Consider the following 22,480-nt stretch of genomic DNA (forward strand, 5'->3'; position numbering starts at 1 on the left):
AAAAATTAGGTACTTAAACATTCCTAACATGTCATGATTATGGCAATTTCACATGCAATAGATATCCTAGATTTTACTCACATCTTTACCACATTCATACTATAATCATTATAAACTCATCACATAATACCATAGCACATGCATGTATAATTAAATTAGATTTACAATCCCATAATCAAAATAGGCCAACACATATGGTTAAAGCCATATCACATACTCTAATATTTAAACTCCTATACATGCCATAGGCTCAAAGTACTTGAAATCACTACACCAATAGCGTTAGCTTGACAGTGTGATAATATCTCTGACGGCCTCCAACCCGAGCTAACCTGGAAACTCTAGAAAACATGGGAAAGAAGGGGGGTAAGCTTTCTCTTAGTAAGTTCATATGAAAACAATAAACAACTCATTAACTTGTTTTATCAATGTTTACAACATATTTTCAAATTCACTACAAGTCGTCTTTCTGAGCAACCGTCACTAAATTATTTATATCTGGAGCTACGAAACTCCGAATTAAGTTCCGTTAATTTTCCCTGAAACTAGACTTATTTTCCTTTCTTCCATAAAATTTCCAGAATTTTTGGTTAAGCCAAATAGTACAGTTTATTCCTCAAATTTACCCCTGATTCACTGTCTGACAGTTCCGACCCTTCTATACTAAAGTTCAATTATCTCATAGTACAAGACTCTAATAATGTTCTCGTCTATTTCTCTTGAAACTAGACTTATATGTATACTTAAAAATTTTTTTCTAGAATTTTTGGTTGGGCCAATTAGTACAGTTTATTAGTTAAAGTCTCCCATATTTCAGGGTATGACCACTCTGACCCCTGTTCACTACAAACTGAATTTATCCCTGTAAAAAATCCCAACGACCATGGCGTTTATTTCCCCTAAAAATAGACTCAATAAGGAATCCATGCATGTAATGTATGACTCTTAATAATTTTTGTACAATTTTTGGTGAATTTCTAAAGTCAGAACAGGAGATCTCGAATTCATTCAGACCCTGTTTCACAAGAATTCAAATATCACACAATATGGAATTCTTTTTCTTCCTCTGTTTCTTTCATGTGAAAATAGACTCATGAAGCTTTAATCCCATATTTTATTCTGCCTCTAACTCATTTTCCACTAATTTTAGTGTATTTTCAAAGTTACACTACTGCAGTAACTCAAATCTGTCAAGGCTAAATTACTCATTCATGATCATTGTTCACAAAATTAATACAACATCGTTTGTATAATCATCACCGAGACATTCATATCACATTTTCTTTTACCATCTTACCATATTGTTGTTATGTCGAGTTTTCAACCCGAGGGTTAAGTACATACCTGTTCAAAGTATCCATTTCATAACATTTACCAATACGTCCCTTTCATCTCGAGTATTCCTCCATTTGAGTAGAATTTTACTCGTTGAACACATCGGAATATAATTCAGATACATGAAAAGTTTGCACATAAGTGCTACATATGTAGCCAAGCTACCATGTAACCCGCCCATAAGTGAACTCGGACTCAACTCAACGAGCTCGGGCATTCGCATCCATAAGTGAACTCGGGCTCAACTCAACGAGCTCGGATGCCTAGTTACATCTCACGAACTCGGATTCAACTCAACGAGTTCGAACATTCGCATCCATAAGTGAACTCGGACTCAACTCAACGAGTTCGGATGCTCAACCATCCTAGTGACATGTCACTTGTATCCTAATCTATTCCTAAGGCTCAAACGGGATTTTCCTCGAACACATATCCTTGCCATCTTCCGTAAAATACCGAAACCAATACTCGGTAGCACTTTATATTTAACAGATAATACACATAACTTGCATTTTATTCGAAAATAACCACAAAGCATATATTTCATGATAAAAATCAGCATATCATATATTTAACATCAATAACTTAAAAATAACAAATATGCTACATTATTTACACATGAACTCACCTCGATACCACAAAGGTGAAGAAAAAGACGTAATTATCCCTTAATCGATTTCTTTCTGTTCTAGGTCCAAATCTCGATTTTCATCATCTAAAATATCACATTCAACTTATTAAAACAATGTACTGATCAAATTAGTCCATTGACACACTTGGGTAATTTTTACAATTTTGCCCCTATATTTTGCCAAAATTACCAAATTACCCCTAGGCTCGTAAAATAATTTTTATCACATTTCTTTACTCCTTGAGTCTAGATGAACCATTTTCATAACTATAGCAACTCATAATTTCAACTATTTCACACATTTACAACTCATTTTACAACTTAGCAATCTAGCCCTTTTTAAGGTGTTTTCATGCAATTTCTTTCACAAAAGTTGTTTATTAGACAACTAGGACTCATAATCTTCCATAAAAACACAGAAAACAACACATTTACTCTCATGGCAAAACCCTAGACTCTTCATCATTTTGCAAAATAGACCCCTCATATGAAAGCTCATGCTTTAGGGGTTCCAAAAATGTAAAAATCATCAAGAAAAAGCATTAAAATCACTTACTATAAAGGGAGTTTCTTTGCTGAAAGTTTCCAGCTTCTAAACCCTTTCTTTGCTGCCATTTTTTCGGTGGAGAGAAGATGAAGAAAAGATGATATTTTATTTTCTTTATTTTATTACTTATTTGTCAAATAAGTCACCCAACACTTACCTAACATGTTTGACCATTTCATTCCTTGTCTCATGGCCGGCCATCACTCTTTAAATGGCCTAATTTCACTTTAAAGACCCCCAATTTAAGATATAAGGCAATTTAACACCTTTAGGTATTAAAACTCAACTTTTACCTTTTACGCGATTTAGTCCTTTTTCGAAATTGGACTAGAAATCGCTAAAATTAACTTACCAAAATTTACATGCACTTATAAAATTATATTATAACACAAAATAATACTAAAATAATTTTCTCTGGCCTCGGAATAGTGGTCCCGAAATTACTGTTCTGACTAGGCCCAAAATTGGGCTGTTACAGCTTCAGTCTCTTCCAAAATTGACTTAAGGTCGAGATATTATTGTTAAAAGTAAATGATAGTGCCGTATTAAAATTAGCGTTTTGGAATATAATTTTTTGTATTAATGATATATTACCTACAAATTATTATGTTCAATTTGTTGATCGCTAAGATTATAAAAATGAATAGTGAATAGTTTAATTAAAAATTATATTTTTTTTATAATTTTTAATGATGTTGTAATAAGGTTTAGAAATTTTTATTAATACTATATTTAAATTATCAAAATAATTTTATATATTAATTATTTTAATTAGTTATCATTTTGAATAATATTGCTTTGTATTAATTATATGGAGTAAAATTATATTGTATAATGAATATAATAAAATTGCTTTAATTATGATTGATTTTTTATTATAATATATGAATTCTTAAATAAATTAATATATTTTAATTATATTCAAAAATTCTAATAAATAATTTTATTTTACATTAATTGTTGTAATTAAAAATACAATATTTAAAAAAATATTAAAATTTAACATGTAAATTCACATAAAATGCATGTGACATAAGAAATTAATTAATTAAAATTCATAACACATGACTACTTGTATCAAGAATATAAGCTATCCACCTAAGATTTCTTACCATATTTGTATGTACCTTACTTTATAATACATAAAATTACAAAATTAATCATTTATATTAGGTTAAAATATGATCAAGGATTCTATACTCTTCACAAATTTAGATTTTAATCTTTGTATTTTTATTGTCAAGAATTTAATCTTACTTTTTAGATTTCAAAATTTAGGTTTGATTGTTACCATAATTAAGATTTTTTTTGTTAAATTTTTTTAGTGTGACATTATGAAAATTTTTAAAAAAATCATCTAGTAGCAATGTAATTAAAAAAATGACATTGTAATAAATTTAAATTTAACAAAATAATTTTAACAATGTTAACAATTTAACATAAATTTTGAAATCTACAAAACAGAGGGAATACATTTCTAGAAATAAAAGTAAATGAACTAAATTCCAAATTTACAAAGAATAAATAACGTAATAAGTAATAAAAATGAAATACAACTGTCTATCGTCCAAAAAAGTAAGAAATCATAAAAGAATAAAAGCACAGATTTTGAGTAAGTTTGAGATTATCACCATTGTTTTTCTATGCATTAATTATCACCGTCTCCATGAATTATGTAAGTAGAATGAAAAATAATGAAGAGAAGTCTGACCTTAAAAAATATCTACAACATTTTATTCTTGCTTGAAAACCTCCTATAAATAGGATGCATTTCTTTATTTTTGAACAAATTAAAATACATAATTAAAAGCATTAAGAGGGAGAGAATGGCAAAACAAGAAGTTGCATATATTATGGTTCAACAAATTTTGAGCATAATATGCTTGATTTTAATATCGAATTTAGGTAAACACTGATCTCTTTATCATTTATATATTTCACTTGAGTCTTGAAATAATTTTTGTGTATATATATAATGATTGATGACATATTGTATGATGAATTGCAGGGGCAATGGCAGTGGATCCTTCAAATATACCACATTGCTTGGGACCTTGTTCAACAATTGAAAACTGTTTCCTTGACTGTGTTGCCCAAGGTTTCTCCAAGGGAGGTACCTGCATAGGAATTAGGCTAGCATATATGGATTGTTGTTGCAAATGGAGTTGAAATCCACCCTTTTTCCCATTAATGTCTTATCTCCATCTTCATAACTTGTTCTTGAGATTTTATCAATTAATAAAGTGATCTACATTATATTTGTTTATCATTCTCCTTATTACTCTTCTTTTTTTTCCCTTTATATTTTACAGAATAATTCCTTCAAATTCAAAGTGTTTTTATTGCATATTAATATATTTTTTAAATATGATATTTGTCAAACAACACAATAAATGTTGATCTATATCAGTTCACCACATATTTAAAAAGAATAAATCATATCAAATTATTTGATGGAATTAATAAAAATAGATTCATCTTCGAATAAAGATACACATTTAAAAAATAAAAAAGGACTATAATTATCATATTATATTAGAAAAAATAAATTTATCAAAAACATGTAATATATGAGAACATATTATAATATAAACAAGTATTGGATTTAGTGGTAAAACATATTGCACCCTAAGAAAATAATATAGGTTAAAATCTTGAAGACGATATTGTTGAGAGATATAACCAATGAATCATGAACCCTGAATATAAACAGTAAAACAGAAATAAAACATTTAAAAACATATAATACATGGGTAAAACGACCTCTTTGGTCCCTTATATATTCAAATTTAAGCAAATTGGTTCCTCTAAAAAAATCAGAGCAATTTAATCATGTCAATTTTGAAAGCAAGCAATTCAGGACAAGTACTCACAATGTTGATGCTTTTCGTCAATTGTACATAATTTTAATTTGTATAATAACAATTTTAGCCCTATATGTTTACATATTTTGTTAATATGGTTTTTTTCTGAAAAAAAATCAACAAATTTAACATCAACATTCGCACAAATAATACAGGCTAAATTTGTTAAATCATGACCAAATTAATAAAATGTGTAATTATGAGAGCTAAATTTATTATTATACCAATCAAATTTGTGTAAATTTGACAAAAAATATTAACGTCATGAGTAATTGTCCTTAGTTGCATACTTCTGAAAATGACATAGATTAAATTGCTTCAATTTTTTTTTGAGAGAGATCAATTTACTTAATATCAAAATTGACTTTGAATTAGGTTGATTCATGTTATTATACATATGAAATGACTATCTGGTTGATGGATTGACTATGGTGAATTGTGTTATTGAACTATATTTGGAATTGAATGGCTATTACCCTATTAACTGTTTGGGCAGGGTCGGATATAATTGGCATGCCATAGGATATCAACTATGGGTTACTTTGACCACGTGTTGATGAGTGTTGGGCACAACTTTTACTTCAATTATACCAATGAGAACTGGGCACAATTTATTTACTTCGAAATTGTCCGATAAAGCATTGAGTGCCAAACTGGTTTGTTGGTTGGATCCGCGTATCCGTTCAGGTCTGAGTCAAGTTAATAGGGACTTTAAATGTAAAGTCTAAAAATGGTGTTTGAAATGAGCTTTTTTGATGAAATATTTTGTAAAACGAATTATAAGCTCGGAAGATTGATATGAATTTGGACGAATCAAATGATTCGATTTGGAATATGATATGCTAATATGATTCCTCCTAATTTAATTTTTTTAACATGATAGATTGAATCATATGGCATAAATGGTGCATGTAGTAATATGCTTTGCATTTGATAAAATGACATGATTATTGATTTGTATACATTAGCTTAATTGCAATTGTTATTTGAATTGTAGAAATACTATTGAATTTATCACTTAGTGTACGATTTTGTTAATTTCCAATGCACAAGTTAAATTAAATATAACATCCCTAGCATTGACTTCAGCATCCAAATAGAATCCAGAACTCAACAAAGTTGGTGAATTTCTTTTAGGTAAATTATACCAACAGTCACTCAACTTTGAGAAAATAACAAGACAATCACTCAATTTTCAACTCAATCACTCAACTTTAAGAAAATAACAAACTAGACACTTAAATTTCTTTTAGGGTGAATTTCTTTACTCATGTTGCAATAATAATTAGAACTTTTTATTAATACTATATTCAAATTATCAAAATAATTTACATATTAATTATGTTAATTAGTTTTCATTTTAAATAATATTGCTTTACATTAAATACATTGAGTAAATTTATATTGTATAATCATTACGTTAAAAATGTTTTAATAATGATTAATTTTTTAATTATAATATATGAATTCTTAAATAAGTTGATATATTTTAATTATATTCAAGAATTCTAATAAATAATTTTATTTTAAATTATTTATGGTAATTAAAAATAGAATATTTTAAAAAAATATTAAAAATTGAACATGGAAACTCACGTACATGTGACATAAGAAATTAAATAATTAAAATGCATGATTACTTGTATCAAGAATATAGGCTATCCACCTAAGGTTACTTACCATATTTGTATGTACCATACTTTATAATACATAAAATTACAAAATTAATAATTTATATTAGGTTAAAATATGATATAGGATTTTATACTCTTTACAGATTTAGAATTTAATCTCTATACTCTTATTTTTAAGAATTGAGTCTTATTTTTTAGATTTTAAAATTCAGGTCCAATTGTTACCATAATTAAGTTTTTTTTTTGTTAAATTTGTTAGTGTGGCATTTTAGAATTTTAAAAAAAGAATCACTTAGTAGCAATGTAATTTAAAAAATAATGCTGTAATGAATTTAAATTTAACAAAATAATTTTAACCGTGTTAATAGTTTGACCTAAATTTTGAAATCTAAAAAATAAAGTGAATAAATTTCTAAAAATAAAAATGAACGAACTAAATTCTAAATCTACGAAGAATAGATGAACTTAATAAATACTAAATAGGTAATACATCTGTCTATCTTCCAAAAAAGGTAAAAAAATCATAAAAGAATAAAAGCACATATTTGGAGTAAGTATGAGATTATCACCATTTTTTTTCTATACATTAACTATCACCATCTCCATGAATTATGTAAGTCATACTTTGCAATTAAATTTATACCGTATAGAAATAGAATAACAAATAATGAAGTGAAGTTTGACCTTAAAAAATATCTATAACATTTTATTCTTGCTTGAAAACCTCCTATAAAAAGGATGCACTTCTTTATTTTTGAACAAATTAAAATACATAATTAAAAGCATTAAGAGAGAATGGCAAAACCAAAAGTTGCATATCTTATGGTTCAACAAATTTTGAGTATAATATGCTTGATTTTAATATCAAATTTAGGTAAACACTGATCTCATTATCATCTTTATATTTCCATTGAATCTTGAAATATTCTCTGTTTATATATATATATTGTGGTTGGTGAAATATTGTATGATTGAATTGCAGGAGCAATGGCAATGGATCCTTTAAATATGCCACATTGCTTGGGGTCTTGTTCAACGATTGAAAACTGTTTCCATGACTGTGTTGCCCAAGGTTTCCCTAAAGGAGGTACCTGCATAGGAATTAGGCTAGCACATATGGATTGTTGTTGCAAATGGAGCTAAAATCCACCATTTTTCTCATTAATGTTCTATCTCCATCTTCATAACTTGTTCTTGAGATTTTATCAATTAATAAATTAATTTACATTATATTTGTTTATCATTCTCCTTATTACTCTTTTTTTCTTTATATTTCGTAGAATAATTTCTTCAAATTCAAAGTGTTTTTATTGCATATTTATCTATATTTTTTAAAATATAATATTTGCCAAACAACATAACAAATGTCGATATATATATATATTAGTTCACCACATATTTAAAAAGAATAAATCATATCAAATTATTTGATGGAATTAATAAAAACAGATTCATCTTGAACTAAAGATACACATTTCAAATATATATATATATAGAAGACTAAAAATATTATATTATATTAGAAAAACTAAATTCATCAAAAACATGTAATACATGAGAATTAATTATAATAGTAAACAAGTGTTGGATTTAATGGTAAAAGGCATTGCACCCTAAGAAAATAATAAAAGTTTAAATCTTGAAGACAATATTATTGAGAGAGACAACCAGTAAACTACTAACCTTAAATATAAGCTGTAAATCGAAAATAAAATATTTAAAAAGCATATAATACATTAGTAAAAGGACATTTTTGGTCCCTAATAATTTCAAATTTAAGTAAATTGGTCCCTCTAAAAAATTCAGAGTAATTTAATCCCGTCAATTTTGAAAGTAAGCAATTCAGGACAACTAATCATGGTGTTAATGCATTTCATCAATTGTACATAATTTTGATTTGTATAACAACAATTTTAGTCCTATATGTTTACATATTTTGTTAATCTAATCTTTATTCTGAAAAAATCAACAAATTTAACCTCAACATTCACACAAATAATACAAATTAAATTTGTTAAATCATGACCAAATTAATAGAATTTGCAAATTATGAGAGCTAAATTTGTTATTATACCAATTAAATTTATGTAAATTTGTTATTAATAGAACTTAGGGTCCATTTGTTTGCACGTAAAATATTTTCCGTGAAACATTTTCATTGTTTTACGGTTTTTGTTTGATGGAAAATGAATTACGAAAGGAAATTATTCTCTAAAAAAAAAGGAAAAAAAGGGTAAGATCCAGACTTTTTTTTAAAGAAAATGTCTTTACCAATTTTTTTTCTTTAAGATATTTTTTGAACTGATAAGACTGTTCATTGTCTTCATTGTCGAAGAAATAAAAAGGAGAAGCTCTCTTCACTGTCGAAGAAAATAGTCCCTTATGATTTAGTCCTTGAAATCTTAATTTTTACTATTCTACAATTTAATTCCTCAAAAATATATTTTCTTTGAATATTATTCTACAGTTCAGTCCTAAACCTCGTTTTGTATAGTTTTGCAAAATAGTCCACTTTCTAAAATTTCCAGATTTTTTAATTTAGCCCTTACAATTAAATTGTCAAAATTTCCAAAAATTAGTCCTTGATTTTTGAACAGTTAAACTTTCATATTCTATTTTCAGAATTGTAAATTCTCAAATAATGTAAATTGATCCTAAAACTCAAGTTTTGAAATATGTACAATTTAACCCCTATAGTTTCAAACTTTACTATTTTATGCTCAACTTTCCAAATTTTTATATTCCATAATCATATAATTTAATTACTACATCAATGTTTCACATTTCACTACTCAAACCCTTAAAATTCAAAAATCTATAAATTTTACAATTTAATCCTTACTTCAATTTTTATTAAATTAAATCATTTTTCAACTTACTCACCTAACTAATATTCAAAATAAATATTTATCCCAATCAACTTAATATACGAAATTAACAATTAAGTCTTAAACATATGTTCATTTTTTCCGGAAGGTATTTTCAGACAACAGCCTTGACCCTTTTTTTCTTTTGTTGGGCCAATTATGGTCTTCCTTTCGTTTCTTTGTCTGGCCTTGTTTAACATTTCCTCTCTTCTTCCTCTGCGACTTTGTAACCTTGTTTGTTCGTCCATGGAGGAAGGCTTTAATTTAACTCTTCCCTAACTCTCTCTCCTTATGCACAAATAAAATGGCGCAATCACCGTTCACTCTGCTTCTCCCTAAACGCCTTACTCTCTCTTCTAAAACCCCACTTAAATCCCATAACACTTTTCCCCTTCTAATTTTCACTTTCATTAAGCCAAAGCTCTTCTCTTCTGTTTCCCCACGACCTGAGGGCACCGCCAGTCACGAGCCACTTAAACCAACCTCTCTCTCTGCTCGTTTGAACTTTGTGTTCGACCAAATTGATCAAATTGAGAATCGACAACAACAACAATCGCCCGAAAACGACGCCACCCTCCAACGTATCCGAGCTTGGCGTCAATCAAGGAATGAATCTCATGCAATCCAACAGCAATTTCAACCCAAAGACCCTGATTCTGGAATTGCTGAAAATAATGTTAATGCTACTGAGTTTAGATTGCCTTACACGCCCAAGTTAACCGAGCCACAAAACGGGGATGCCCTCCGGCGAATTCGTGGTTGGAGGGAGTCCAAGTTTGGGGAGAATAAAGAGTGCATAAAAGGTGAAGTTGCTGAAAATGAGTCTAATGCTAGTGTTTTCACTATTGATTCAGTGACTGAGCTAGAGCTGGGGAGGCAGAAGGGAAAGGACTTGGAGGTGGTGCATCCATGGCCGGAGTGGATAGAGTTGATGGAGAGATTAGTGCAGCAAAATTACTTTGACCATAAAAGGAGAGACGAGGGAAAGATGGTGGAAGAGTTAGGATTTGATATGAGTGATGTTGTTGAGGAAGTAAAGGATGATGCTGGAATTGATTTCAAGGACTTCAAGATTGTGCAAACTGCTTGTCTTAATTTCGGGAAGGACCGGTTTGATATATTGAGGTTTGTAAATAATGATTGCCATTGTTTTTTTTCAAACAAGATGGATTGATTTAGTTACATATATGTAAATTGTTACATACAAATCGATATAAAGAAGTGATAGAGCTTTGTATGAAGGCTGGAATGCTCCTATGTTGCTACTGAATTGCAACAAATTGCATGATTTCATATTTTGATGCTCCTAATAGAAATGTTATTTAATCTTTATCCTTTGTTTCTTCTGTAATTGATATAATGGTGCTTGAGCTCACAGTGGGTTTTTCTAAGGATTTTTCTTGCTAACATGGATAGTAAGGGAATCACTCTTCAAGCTTTGCCGAGACTATAGTGATTGTTCCTTATGCCAAAGATGGGCAATGCCTGAGAAAATCCTACGTGATTAATGTTTCTGATTGTCTTGGCTTCATGCTTTAGCTGTTTCAGTCGTTGGTTTCTTATGTTGTTTAATGACTTCGATCTCTGCCCTTCCTCAGGCAGTTTGTTTTGTCTGTCGCTGTCTTCTGCTTCTTTGGATGACTTAATGAATTCAATTACCCCAAAAATAAGGCTTATAGGAGTTATTTGGAACATTGTTTGATTAATGCTACTTTGCTGAAACAGAAAATTATTTCAGGTCATTGTTGAGACAGGATATCCAAAATCTGGTTGGTTTTGGATGTCCAAGTGCAGACAAGAAGGTGGTTTTCTCTGCAAAACTCTTGAGGAAACATGTCCACCTTGATGAAGGAGATGTAAGTATTAATCTCGATTTCTGCTTTTTTGTTTGCTCATATTGAACAAGCATCTACTGTTGTTTCTTCTTTTACTTTTGGCTGTTTAATTATTCACGGTTGATGTTCTTCATCATGTATCACTTTTCTGCACAGAATATTATCTGTTTTTTTTTTCTCTTTTTCATGTACGCATATAGTGAACAGTTCAAGGAATTTGTGTATCAGGTTTGTAGTTCTTGCAGTTTGAGGAATTCTTGTGAGAAAGCATATCTTCTAACGAACAAAGAGGATGAAGCGCGAACTGTTGATGTTATGCGTGTCCTATTGGCCTATGCTTTCCATTACATGGACGGTTCTGCAGTAAATGAATCTGTTTTGAAACAGAAGTCTGGAAAGACTGTTATCCGTAAGTTGCTTTATGAGGTTGTTAAGTTGAGTGCTGTTCCTATAGACCCGAATCTTCCCCTTCCTGTAATAAAGAAACCTCCACCAAAAGTGAAGCAACCTCCTCCTCCTCCAAAGAAGCGAGTAGGACGGGATGATGTTGAGATGAAAAAGGGCGATTGGCTTTGTCCCAAGTATGTTGGTTCCGTAAGAGTTCTGAGTTTCAAGAACCATATGGAACCTAGTTTAATGCTTCAGATTCATCCTTTTAGAAATTTAAACACGCTTTAATCTCTTACATCATTGAACGTTTTGGTCTCAGGTGCGACTTCATGAATTTTGCAAAGAATACGATCTGTCTACAGTGTGATGCTAAGCGTCCAAAGAGAGAGCTGCTTCCTGGGGAATGGGAATGCCCCGAGTAAGTTTACTTTTCTTTCCCTTGCAAAATCCATTATAGATTTTAAGGTAAATCACATTTGCAAAAGTTCATTTATTGTGTATGATTTCTTCTCTTTAAAAGACAGAGATTCGATTTTTTTACAATTTTGTTCCTTCTGATCCTCTATTGTAGTTTAATATGTTTAATTGTCTGCGTTGCTTCTTGTTGTTATTGTGCTATGGCAGGTGCAATTTCTTAAATTACAGGAGAAATATGGCATGTTTTCACTGTGATTGCAAGCGTCCCCCTGATGCATACATGGAGAGTAAACTACAAGAAATTCAACCTGGTCCAAGAACAAGATTGGAAAAGGTTGCTCGGCAATTGGAGGTCTCTAATGGTTGGAATTTTGATTTTGATGATGATGAATCAGATGGGGCAGATGTTGCTGTTTTTGAGTTCGCAGATTCTTCAGTAAAGGGTGAAGCTTCTCCCTTGGGCACTCAGACCCGTCGAGGGAAGTTTAGAGGGCCTGAAGATGATTTCAATACAGCTGACCGGGCCTCAAGCGTCCATAAAAGAATGTATTCGGACATTGATAGCAGCAAACCTGGCATCGGGTTTGATGATTTTGACGATGAAGATGATATTGACAGTTATGAGATAGATACTCCACGAAATAATCCCAGGCAGAAAGCTTCTTCGAGTGTTTACTCCGATAGTGAGGTGTTTTCTGAATTAAAAGGTAGTGATGGTTCCGATGATAGTTCTGCTGCTGGTCGAAGAACAAGGTTTCCATCTTATGATAAGCCATCTAAGCACGCGCATAAAAAAGTAGCGTTATTTGACTCTGAGGATGAATTAGATTTTGATTCAGACGAAGACCTTCTGAACTGGAAACCGAGGCATGTAACTGACGCTATGCTCAGGGGTAGAGGTGTGTCAAAGGACTTAAGTTTTGACTCTGAGGACCTTGATTTGGATTCCAATGATGACGATGATTTTGACAGTTCCGGATCCAAACGGAGAAAAGAGAACAAAGGGAGTTATGGTAGAGGCAATTTTCGTAACCGAAGTTCTGGTTTCCAAGGTGGTTCCTTCTCTGGTTCAGACCATGAAAAAGATGCCCCACATTCCAGGAAAAATGAGTTGAGACAGAGTAAAGTAGGATCTAGCAGACGAGGAAACAATATTGGTGGCTATGGTGATTATAACTTCAGAAACAATTCACGAGCTAGACTGAACACCAAGATGGATGGTGAAAGAAACAACTCAGATAATTTCAATAGATCATATCGAGGGTCCCGAGGTGATAAGAGGTTTGGAGATGGTGACTATGGAAAGCAGAGAACGAATAATATGGAGAAATTGAAGGGAGGCAAGAAGGATGGAGCATTTGGAAATGGGTACCGTGGTAAATCTCGTGAATATAGTAGGGAGATGGATGATGATGCTAGTGAATTTAGAAATAGCAGGCGTGTTATTGAAAGATAATGGCATATTTTCCTCTCTCTTTTTTTTCCTTTTTATGGAAATTCTATAGAAAAAATTGTATTTAAGTACATTCAAATTTGCTTATTGAGTCTTAGCTCGACTGGTATCGGCATTGTTGTCAGTGTAGTAGTATGTGGGTTCGAGTGCATTGAATCGCATTATTCTCTTATTTAAAAATTAGAGAGAGGTTATAGATACTTCTAGTTATTGTTCAAAAAAAACAAATATAATAAGAATTTATAATGGGATTAATGTTAAAAAAAACTATTTAACAATTAAAGAATCTAAGCTCTGCCTCCGAAGCTATAATAAAGCTTTCTTGATAGCATAAATTTCTGCTAAACGATGATCCCACACATTATTTACATGGCCCGACAAACGTCTGCATTCCATACAAGTAAATTACGATGAAACCAAAGGCTCCAAAGAAACAATGAGTTGATACAAGCTCGAAGGGGACTGCAGATAGCCCATTTGCTGCCAAACTGCTTGAGCAATAGTACACGACACTAAAACATGATCCAAACCCTCCACACCGAGGACAAGTAGTAGCAACATTAACCCCTTTATCAACCAGCCTACCATTCGTCGGGACAGAGTTTTTCGGACATCACCAAATGAGATCTTTAATTTTTGGCGGTAGCTGTCTATTCCAATCCGCAGCTAAGGACCTTCCTCCTCTAACTGAGCTATATTAGTGTACAAATCTGTACCTCGATTTCAGCGAATAAATGCCATTAGAAGGCCAATGGCACATTGATTGATCAGATCGTGTCTGTAAACTAATTGGTACTTTGTAAACCCTACTAGAATCGTGAAGGGTTAAGATGCCCTCAACCAAAGTAGATCCTTCTTCACTCGACAAAGCCAGAACCTTACAATTCTCCACCTCCGACCAAGGAGTAGAATCAACATAGAAATTATCATCATCCCCTAGTATAGATTCACCATCTCCCATGCACCATCTAAAAGCCTTTATTAATAAGATGCTTAGTACTTAGTAGCATGAACAAAAGAAGAATTATTATCTTTTTCATCACAAAATATTTAAAAAATTATTTGATAAATTTATTAAGGTTGATAAAAAATTTGAATTGTCACTAATTTTATGTACCATTATTAGTTAATCAACTTCTATGATCTACAAAAATATTTTATTTTATGATTTTGATTCTTTAAATGTTTTTAAAAAGCACGATGACAAATAAATAATTATAATTTTATTAGTTAGGTGATATGGCAAAAGTCTCTCATATCTTAATAAATGATGAAGGGTTTGATCCTCTGCACCTACCTCTTAATGAGCCTACAAAACGTAAAATATTAATTACTGGGCTCGCTCCTATAGATACCTTGAGAAATAAAAAAAAATAAACGATTTTCATATTATTTATGAGGTTAATTTTAGTATTTAGAAAAAAAGTAAATATTATCTAAAGCAGTTTAATTTAATTTTCATTATACATTTCCCTCTTATTAAAAGCATAATTTTTTCAATAATTAATTTTTAAAATTATTGTCAACATTGATTTCTATCTAAAAAAGATTACTGACTATTAAGTATAATATTTAAAGCTATTTAAGAAATTATTCAGAATCACTAATCTATGTAATATGCTTCTATTCTTTTTATTTAACGAATAAAAAGCGTTTGAATTATATATTTAACTTTACCCAATAATTTAATTTATTACTTTTAAAAAAAAATCATGATATAATATTTTTATAGTTAATTGTTTATTTTTTTCATAAAATTATTAAAAAGTACTAAACATATAAATTAATATGTACAACTAATTCGTGTACTGTAACATCCCTAACCCGTATCCGACGCCGAAACAGAGTTACGGAGCATTACGGACTTATATCTTAATCAATCAAACATTTCATATATATTTCTTATTTTAAATCTAAAAGCATTCAAATTCATTCATATAGTCCCTAATACGAGCCCTTGAAGCCCTAAATAGACATTAAAAGTGGTTCGGGACTAAACCGAGTACTTAAGGAATTTTTAGGAAAACATGGAAAATTTTCAAAGTGTAGGGGACACACACCCGTATGGCTAGGTCGTATGTCTCACACGACCAAGGGACACGCTCGTGTCTCAAGTTGTGTGGGCATTCGAAATGGGATCATATCGTCGTGTCCAAGCTCGTGTCCGACCCCGTGTAACTCACTGACTTGCGTCATACGGCTAGACCACATGCCCATGTGCCAGGCCGTGTACCCTTCGAAATGGCCTCACACGCCGGTGTGTCTGGCCGTGTGCTAGGCCATGTGAAAACTAGAAGGTATATTGACTTCTGCCACACGGCCAAGCCACATGCCCGTGTGTTAAGCTGTGTGAAGCTACTGACTTTGTTTCCAAATAAGTATCAGGGGACACATAGCCGTGTCATTTGGTCGTGTGTCACACACGGTTGAGACACACGCCCGTGTCTTTACTCGTGTGGACAAAAATAGGCTATTTTCCAGGTCATTTTTCTTACCCAAAATGATGTCAACCTAGGCTCAACAATGCACATACAACCATGGCATAAATAAGCACTTAAACCCAACCAATATCAAGTTTGTATCATGCACTAACGACCCATACAACATGATATCCGTATATACATTCAATTGCTCACTTTAAAACATACCAAATATATATCCCAAAATAGACCTAAATGGTCAACCTCACATATGAGACCTTGTGCCTAAATTCAACATGCATACCACATTTCAACTTCAATCATTTGGTACCCAAAATACCGACTCATACCAAGGCATTCATATAGCAACCATATAACATATACCATAAGGTCATATATACACATTTACATGACCAAACACCAATCATATTCAAGCCAAATTAAATGGCCAAAACACAACAAAACATATAGGCTACATTAGCCAAAACACCTATACATGCCATTTAACCCAAAATATACAAAATCCAAAGTACCAAAATAAGAGTTTCATAGTGCGATGCGATCTCCGACAACTTCCAAACCGAGCGAGCTTCCGAATCACTATAAACACAGAAATTAAAACGGAGTAAGCAATTAAGCTTAGTAAGTTCGTATAACTAATAAATACATCTTACCAATTCATCTAGAATTTAGATAAGCATAATTAAAATATAGGTAAATTCCAATTCGGCCCAAAGCCTAACACATAATCACAATCATGTTAGCCATGTATAAATACATCAACTATGACTTACTTCCCATATTCCACATGAATACCTGTATTGGTTCGTATCAACAACCTTGTATCATTATCTATGCCCATTGAACCATTTGGAATACTATCGGATAGTCAGGTATCTTGCACACTAAGTGCCAATACGTGGTCAAAACCACATCTATCTCATATCTCATATAGATGCTCACTCTCGAGCCATCAATAGGTCTGGTCACACAAGCTGTCAGTCAAGATACAACTACACGGTGCTGCTCACACAAGCTGTAAAGTAACCGCAACACATGCCAGAAACTCAGCAACTGGTAGGACGTACGAGACTAGCACCCAAAACACAGTAACACCTAATGACATGTCATTCGTATCCTATCTATTCCTAAGGTTTAACCGGGATCCATACTTTGCCTAATATTCGTCGAATAATTTTGTGGATCATACTGTCACAAACATAATAATAAAGCATTTAAATACATCTAATTTAATTCTTATCAACATACAAACTTACCTCATATTTATACGAAGACAATCGACCGATCAATCTACTATTTTATTTTTGCCTCAATCTAAATCCGAACGTGGTTTTTCTTGATCTAAATCATCAAATTTAACTAATTCAATACGTATTCTATTCAATTCAATCCAATTTCATGTTATGGCAAAATTATCATTTTGCCCCTATACTTTTGACTTTTTTACAATTAGTCCCTATGCTCGTAAAAATGAAATTCATGAAAATTTCTCTACACCCAAGCCTAGCCAAATTTTTTAGGTGCTCATAGCATCCCATATATTCTACAATTTCATACATTTAACACCAAATTTTCATATTTCTCAATTTAATCCCTAATTCACATTTTCATTAAAAATCACTTAACAAAAGTTGTTTAATTAACAACAAGAATTTATTTTCATCCATTAAATTTCAAAAACAACGAACATGCTCTCATGGTAAAACCCTAAGTTTCCATCATTTTGCAAATTGGTCCCCTAGTTAGCTAGGTTAAACAATCACGATCCCGAAAACATAAAAATCATTAAAAACGAACACCAAAATCACTTACATGCAAGGGAAACAATGGCTGAAATTTGAATCTACAAAAATGGTGTTTCTTGCTGATATTTTTGTTGGAAAATGAAAGAGAATGATGACCAAATTGTGTTATTTTATTTAATTTAGTTTTTATTACTTAATTATCATTTTACTCTTACCTAACTTTAAAATTTTCACAAATATCTTGCCATGCACATCCACTAACTCAATTAGTGGTCTAATCACCACATAAGGACTTCCACTTTAAATTTCTATAGCTATTTAACACCTTTAGCTAATAGAACACAACTTTTGCACTTTACGTGACTTAGTCCTTTTTCACAAATTAAGCATACAAACGGTAACATTTCTTAACGAAATTTTTATACCATAATTCTAACATGCTGTAGACCATAAAATAATATTAAAATAAATTTTACGATATCAAATTTGTGATCCCGAAATTACTGTTCCGATTTCATTGAAAATAGGCCGTTACATGCACTACGTAAGTATGTAAACTATCATTGATATATTATCAGGTTAAATCATATTTAATTAATATTAAATCCATTATTATCATATAATAATAAATATTAATATATTAAATATATATAATCTTGAAGTATTTATGAAAAATATAAAAACTTATGAGATATTTTAACTTTTATATTATAATTACAAATTTAGTAAATACTAAATAGGTAATACAGCTATCTATATCTCAAAAAAAAAGGAAGAAATTATAAAAAAAAATAAGAATAAAAGTAAAGATTTGGAGTATTAATGTATGTAATTATAGTAGTATGAGATTTGCTCTATTAATTTTTTATACATTAATTACCATCATCCATATTTATAATATCTATCTATGAATTATGTAAGTCATACCTCAGGATCCAAATAATAATAAAATAAAATAAAAAAATAATGAATAGATATTTGACCTTATAAAAAGTCTATGAAGAAAATTTACAACATTTTATTTTTGGTTGATCTTCAGTAAAAACCTCTTATGTATAGATTGTATTTTTTTTTATTTTTTTGAAGAAGTTAGAATACATAATTGAAAGCAATAAGAGAGAGAATGACAAAAGGAAAAGCTACATATATTATGGTTCAACAAATTTTGACTTTGATTTTAATATCGAATTTAGATAAACACTGATCTTTTTATTGCTTATATATCTCGCTTGAATCTTGAAGTATTATATAGATATATGACTATTTTCCTTTGTTTTGATTGATAAAATATTGTATGTATGATTAGTTGTAGGCGCAATAGCAGTGGATGGTACAAACTTGCTAACTTGCTTGGCACCTTGTTCAAAAATTCCGGACTGCAGCCTAGCCTGTAAAACCCAAGGTTTCCCCAAGGGAGGCTTAGCCTTGGAATTTCCCTATCAGCTTTGCAATGTTGCTGCATTCATTTAAAGCTGATATTTATAGTCAAAATGTCTTCTGTTGAGAAAGGTGTCTAGGTGGTCGAAGATGTGTCTAAGGAGTTAATTGATACTTTTGAACAAAAAAATGCATCAGGTGTTTTTGTGCATTTTAATTTGTTAAAATACTCTTATGTTATTTTCGGAAAAAAATAATAATAATCATGGACTAATAAAAGTGCTCTATATTTATTATATTTCTCTCATGTGTTTACCATTTTCTCTTCTTTTCTTTTCTTAATAATTATATCTTTTTCCAAGTCCATTTTATAAAAATTAATTTTTTATAAAGATTGAAAAGGTTATTTAATTCTTTTTAAAATTTCAAAAACAATATATAAAATATTGTTTAAAATATATAAATTTGAAATTTTAAAAAATAGAAAATGTAAATTTATTTTTTTTTTCAAAAAATAAGAAGTAAAAATTATTGAAACTTATAAAAAAAATTCTACAAACAATTTGTTTAAATTGACCAGCGATCGAAAATGAATTTTGAAAATTGGTCAACATTAGTAAATGCTAGTCAAATCCGATCGAAGTCAGTAATTTGTTGAATTTATATTTTTTTTTTATTTTTTTTCTTGTAACTCAATAATTTTTTACTTCCTTTTTAATTTTTTTTTTAAATTTAGCTAAAGTTTTATTTTTATTTTTAAAATTTAGTTGTAACTTAAATGAAACAATGCGTTTAATAAACAAACTTATAAATATTTTCACTTCTTTTTTTCATTTGCCCGTAATTGTTGCTTCATATTTTTTCTCGTCATCGGCAACCATATTGCTTCTTTTTCATTCGATCGGCAACCTCCATTTGTTGGAATCTTTTCGCATAATATGAAACATTCACTCTTTTAAGATCGTGATAGTATCGAACAAGGTTTCCTAAATATAAATACATTTTTCTCTTTTTTTTTCACATTATCTTTTTTCCATGCAATTAATAAAACGTTTAAAACCATAAATTTTAAGAACAAGAAGGTACAACCCAACATCCTTTCCTACACCTAATGTCATTTTTAACAAACTTCTAATAGCTACAATATTTGTTAACAAGTTTCACGTTAACGGTACAATTTTTTTAATTTATGACATGGTTTGATCTAATAGCTACAATATTTTATTTTGTGTCTTGTAACCACAATTATTGATTTAAATTGAATCTCACTTATATCGCCCCAAAGAAAGATCCTATCTTAAACATTAGTGGCATGTATAAGAAAATTGTCATTGCTAATAAAGCTTTGATAGTGTTAGTAAAAATTGAAGTTTTGAGATCTTTAAATTCAAAAATTCAATTTTCACTATAAGTATTTATGCATATATGGACTCTCAATCTCATATTATCAATCACATAAGCTTTTATTTAGAGTACATCATTTGTTAAGAGTGTGCAAAACTCGATTTAATTTGAAAATTTAAAAAAAAAATTAATTTTTGAGTTAATCAAATTGAGTTATTCAAGTCAACTTGAATAAGTAATTTGAATTTCTAGTTCAAGTCGAGTTAAATTTTACAATTCGAATAAGAAATTAGTATAAATACTCTTTTAGTCCCTGTCAATTTTGAAAATGAATAAATTGGTCTCTCTCCCAACAAAAATTACAAAAAATTTCAAAATATTTTTAAAAATTTCAAATTTTACATTTTAAAAAAAATATAAAAATCTAAAAAATATATAAAGAAAGTTAAAATTTTCGAATTTTTTTCACTCGATTCAATCGAATACTCACTCCATTACTTTCCATCACATCATATCATCTCTTGCCACACTCAAGCTTTCCCTTGGATTTTAGGAATAGATTAATTCAATAGGACAATTGTTCCAAGAGGATCACATTACTCTCTTCCTTCTTAGGGGTGAATGTTCGATTGGATCGAATCTAATGAAAATTTTTCGAATTAATCAAGTTGATGAATCCTATTTTATCATCCTAACTCGATTTGAAATTTTCTGAAATCGAGCCGAATGAGATGGAATTTAAATCCAATTGAATCAAATATATTTGTTCGAGTTAAATTAAAAAAATAATTTTGGTGTTTTTTATTTTTATGTAATCCTTTTTGAAAATATTTTTCTTTAAAGTTTTTAAATATGATAGTACAAACAAAAATTAGAGTAAATAAATGAACAAATAAAAGCAAGTGATGAAGAAGAACAAGAGGATTTTGATTTTTGGGGATACGGGGAAATAAAGAGATAGTTTGGTATTCAGTTTATATTCTAATTATTCAAATTTAAAAACTCAACTTAACTTAAACTTGAAATTCAAAAAAAAACTTGAATTTACTCGATAAACTTAATTTGAATAATTCAAAATTTAATTTTTTTTTAATAATCGAATTTACTTCACTTTATCTTTTACCAAACATGATTATAAAAAAACTCAAAAGACTCCACCGGTGACTTCTGCCAACAAAGTCTGTATCAATGATATCATCATCGCTAATTTTCCACGACTTTTCTTCATTAATTGCTTAAAAACTTACCATGAAAGTTCTATCGGACCATAAAAAATGGCAAAGAAAATAAGTTATGCACTTCGAAGAAACTTCAAATAAAGTTATACTCGCTTTATCTTTGTTAATGGACCTTCATTAAAGCAATTTTTTCAGTCATTCAACTTCCAAATATTTTCTCTTCAGTTTCTTTGCATTCCCCACAACAAACCATTTACTTCACCATCACGTATAATTAATATATATTTATGTATGCTCTAAACTCTAAAACCACGCTAGTCCCTCGAGAATCTCAGCTTTTTCACCTACTTAAAACTGTTTCGATTCAAAAACAATGCAGGCAACGAATCATGAAATCCGCATATTTCTTCTTTCAGCCATCT

General features: G+C 30.3%; 1 protein-coding gene across 1 annotated transcript; it reads left to right on the top strand.

Annotated features, from left to right (window-relative positions):
* Positions 1-10,014: 10,014 nt before the first annotated feature.
* Positions 10,015-14,173, top strand: LOC107887521 (uncharacterized). Its single transcript, XM_016811784.2, has 5 exons — positions 10,015-11,003; positions 11,617-11,734; positions 11,942-12,294; positions 12,423-12,521; positions 12,728-14,173. The coding sequence occupies exons 1-5, from the start codon at positions 10,183-10,185 to the stop codon at positions 13,974-13,976; spliced, it is 2,640 nt and encodes an 879-aa protein (XP_016667273.2). The 5' UTR covers positions 10,015-10,182; the 3' UTR covers positions 13,977-14,173.
* The last annotated feature ends 8,307 nt before the right edge of the window (positions 14,174-22,480 follow it).

Source organism: Gossypium hirsutum, chromosome A11 (genome assembly GCF_007990345.1).
Source record: "Gossypium hirsutum isolate 1008001.06 chromosome A11, Gossypium_hirsutum_v2.1, whole genome shotgun sequence".
Taxonomy (NCBI): domain Eukaryota; kingdom Viridiplantae; phylum Streptophyta; class Magnoliopsida; order Malvales; family Malvaceae; genus Gossypium; species Gossypium hirsutum.

Excerpts from the sequence above, each read along its gene's own strand:
- LOC107887521 (XM_016811784.2), top strand. The coding sequence starts at position 10,183 with ATGGCGCAATCACCGTTCACTCTGCTTCTCCCTAAACGCCTTACTCTC. Across the intron at positions 11,735-11,941 it reads TCCACCTTGATGAAGGAGAT|GTTTGTAGTTCTTGCAGTTT; the intron begins GTAAGTATTAAT and ends TTTGTGTATCAG. Across the intron at positions 12,522-12,727 it reads GGGGAATGGGAATGCCCCGA|GTGCAATTTCTTAAATTACA; the intron begins GTAAGTTTACTT and ends GTGCTATGGCAG.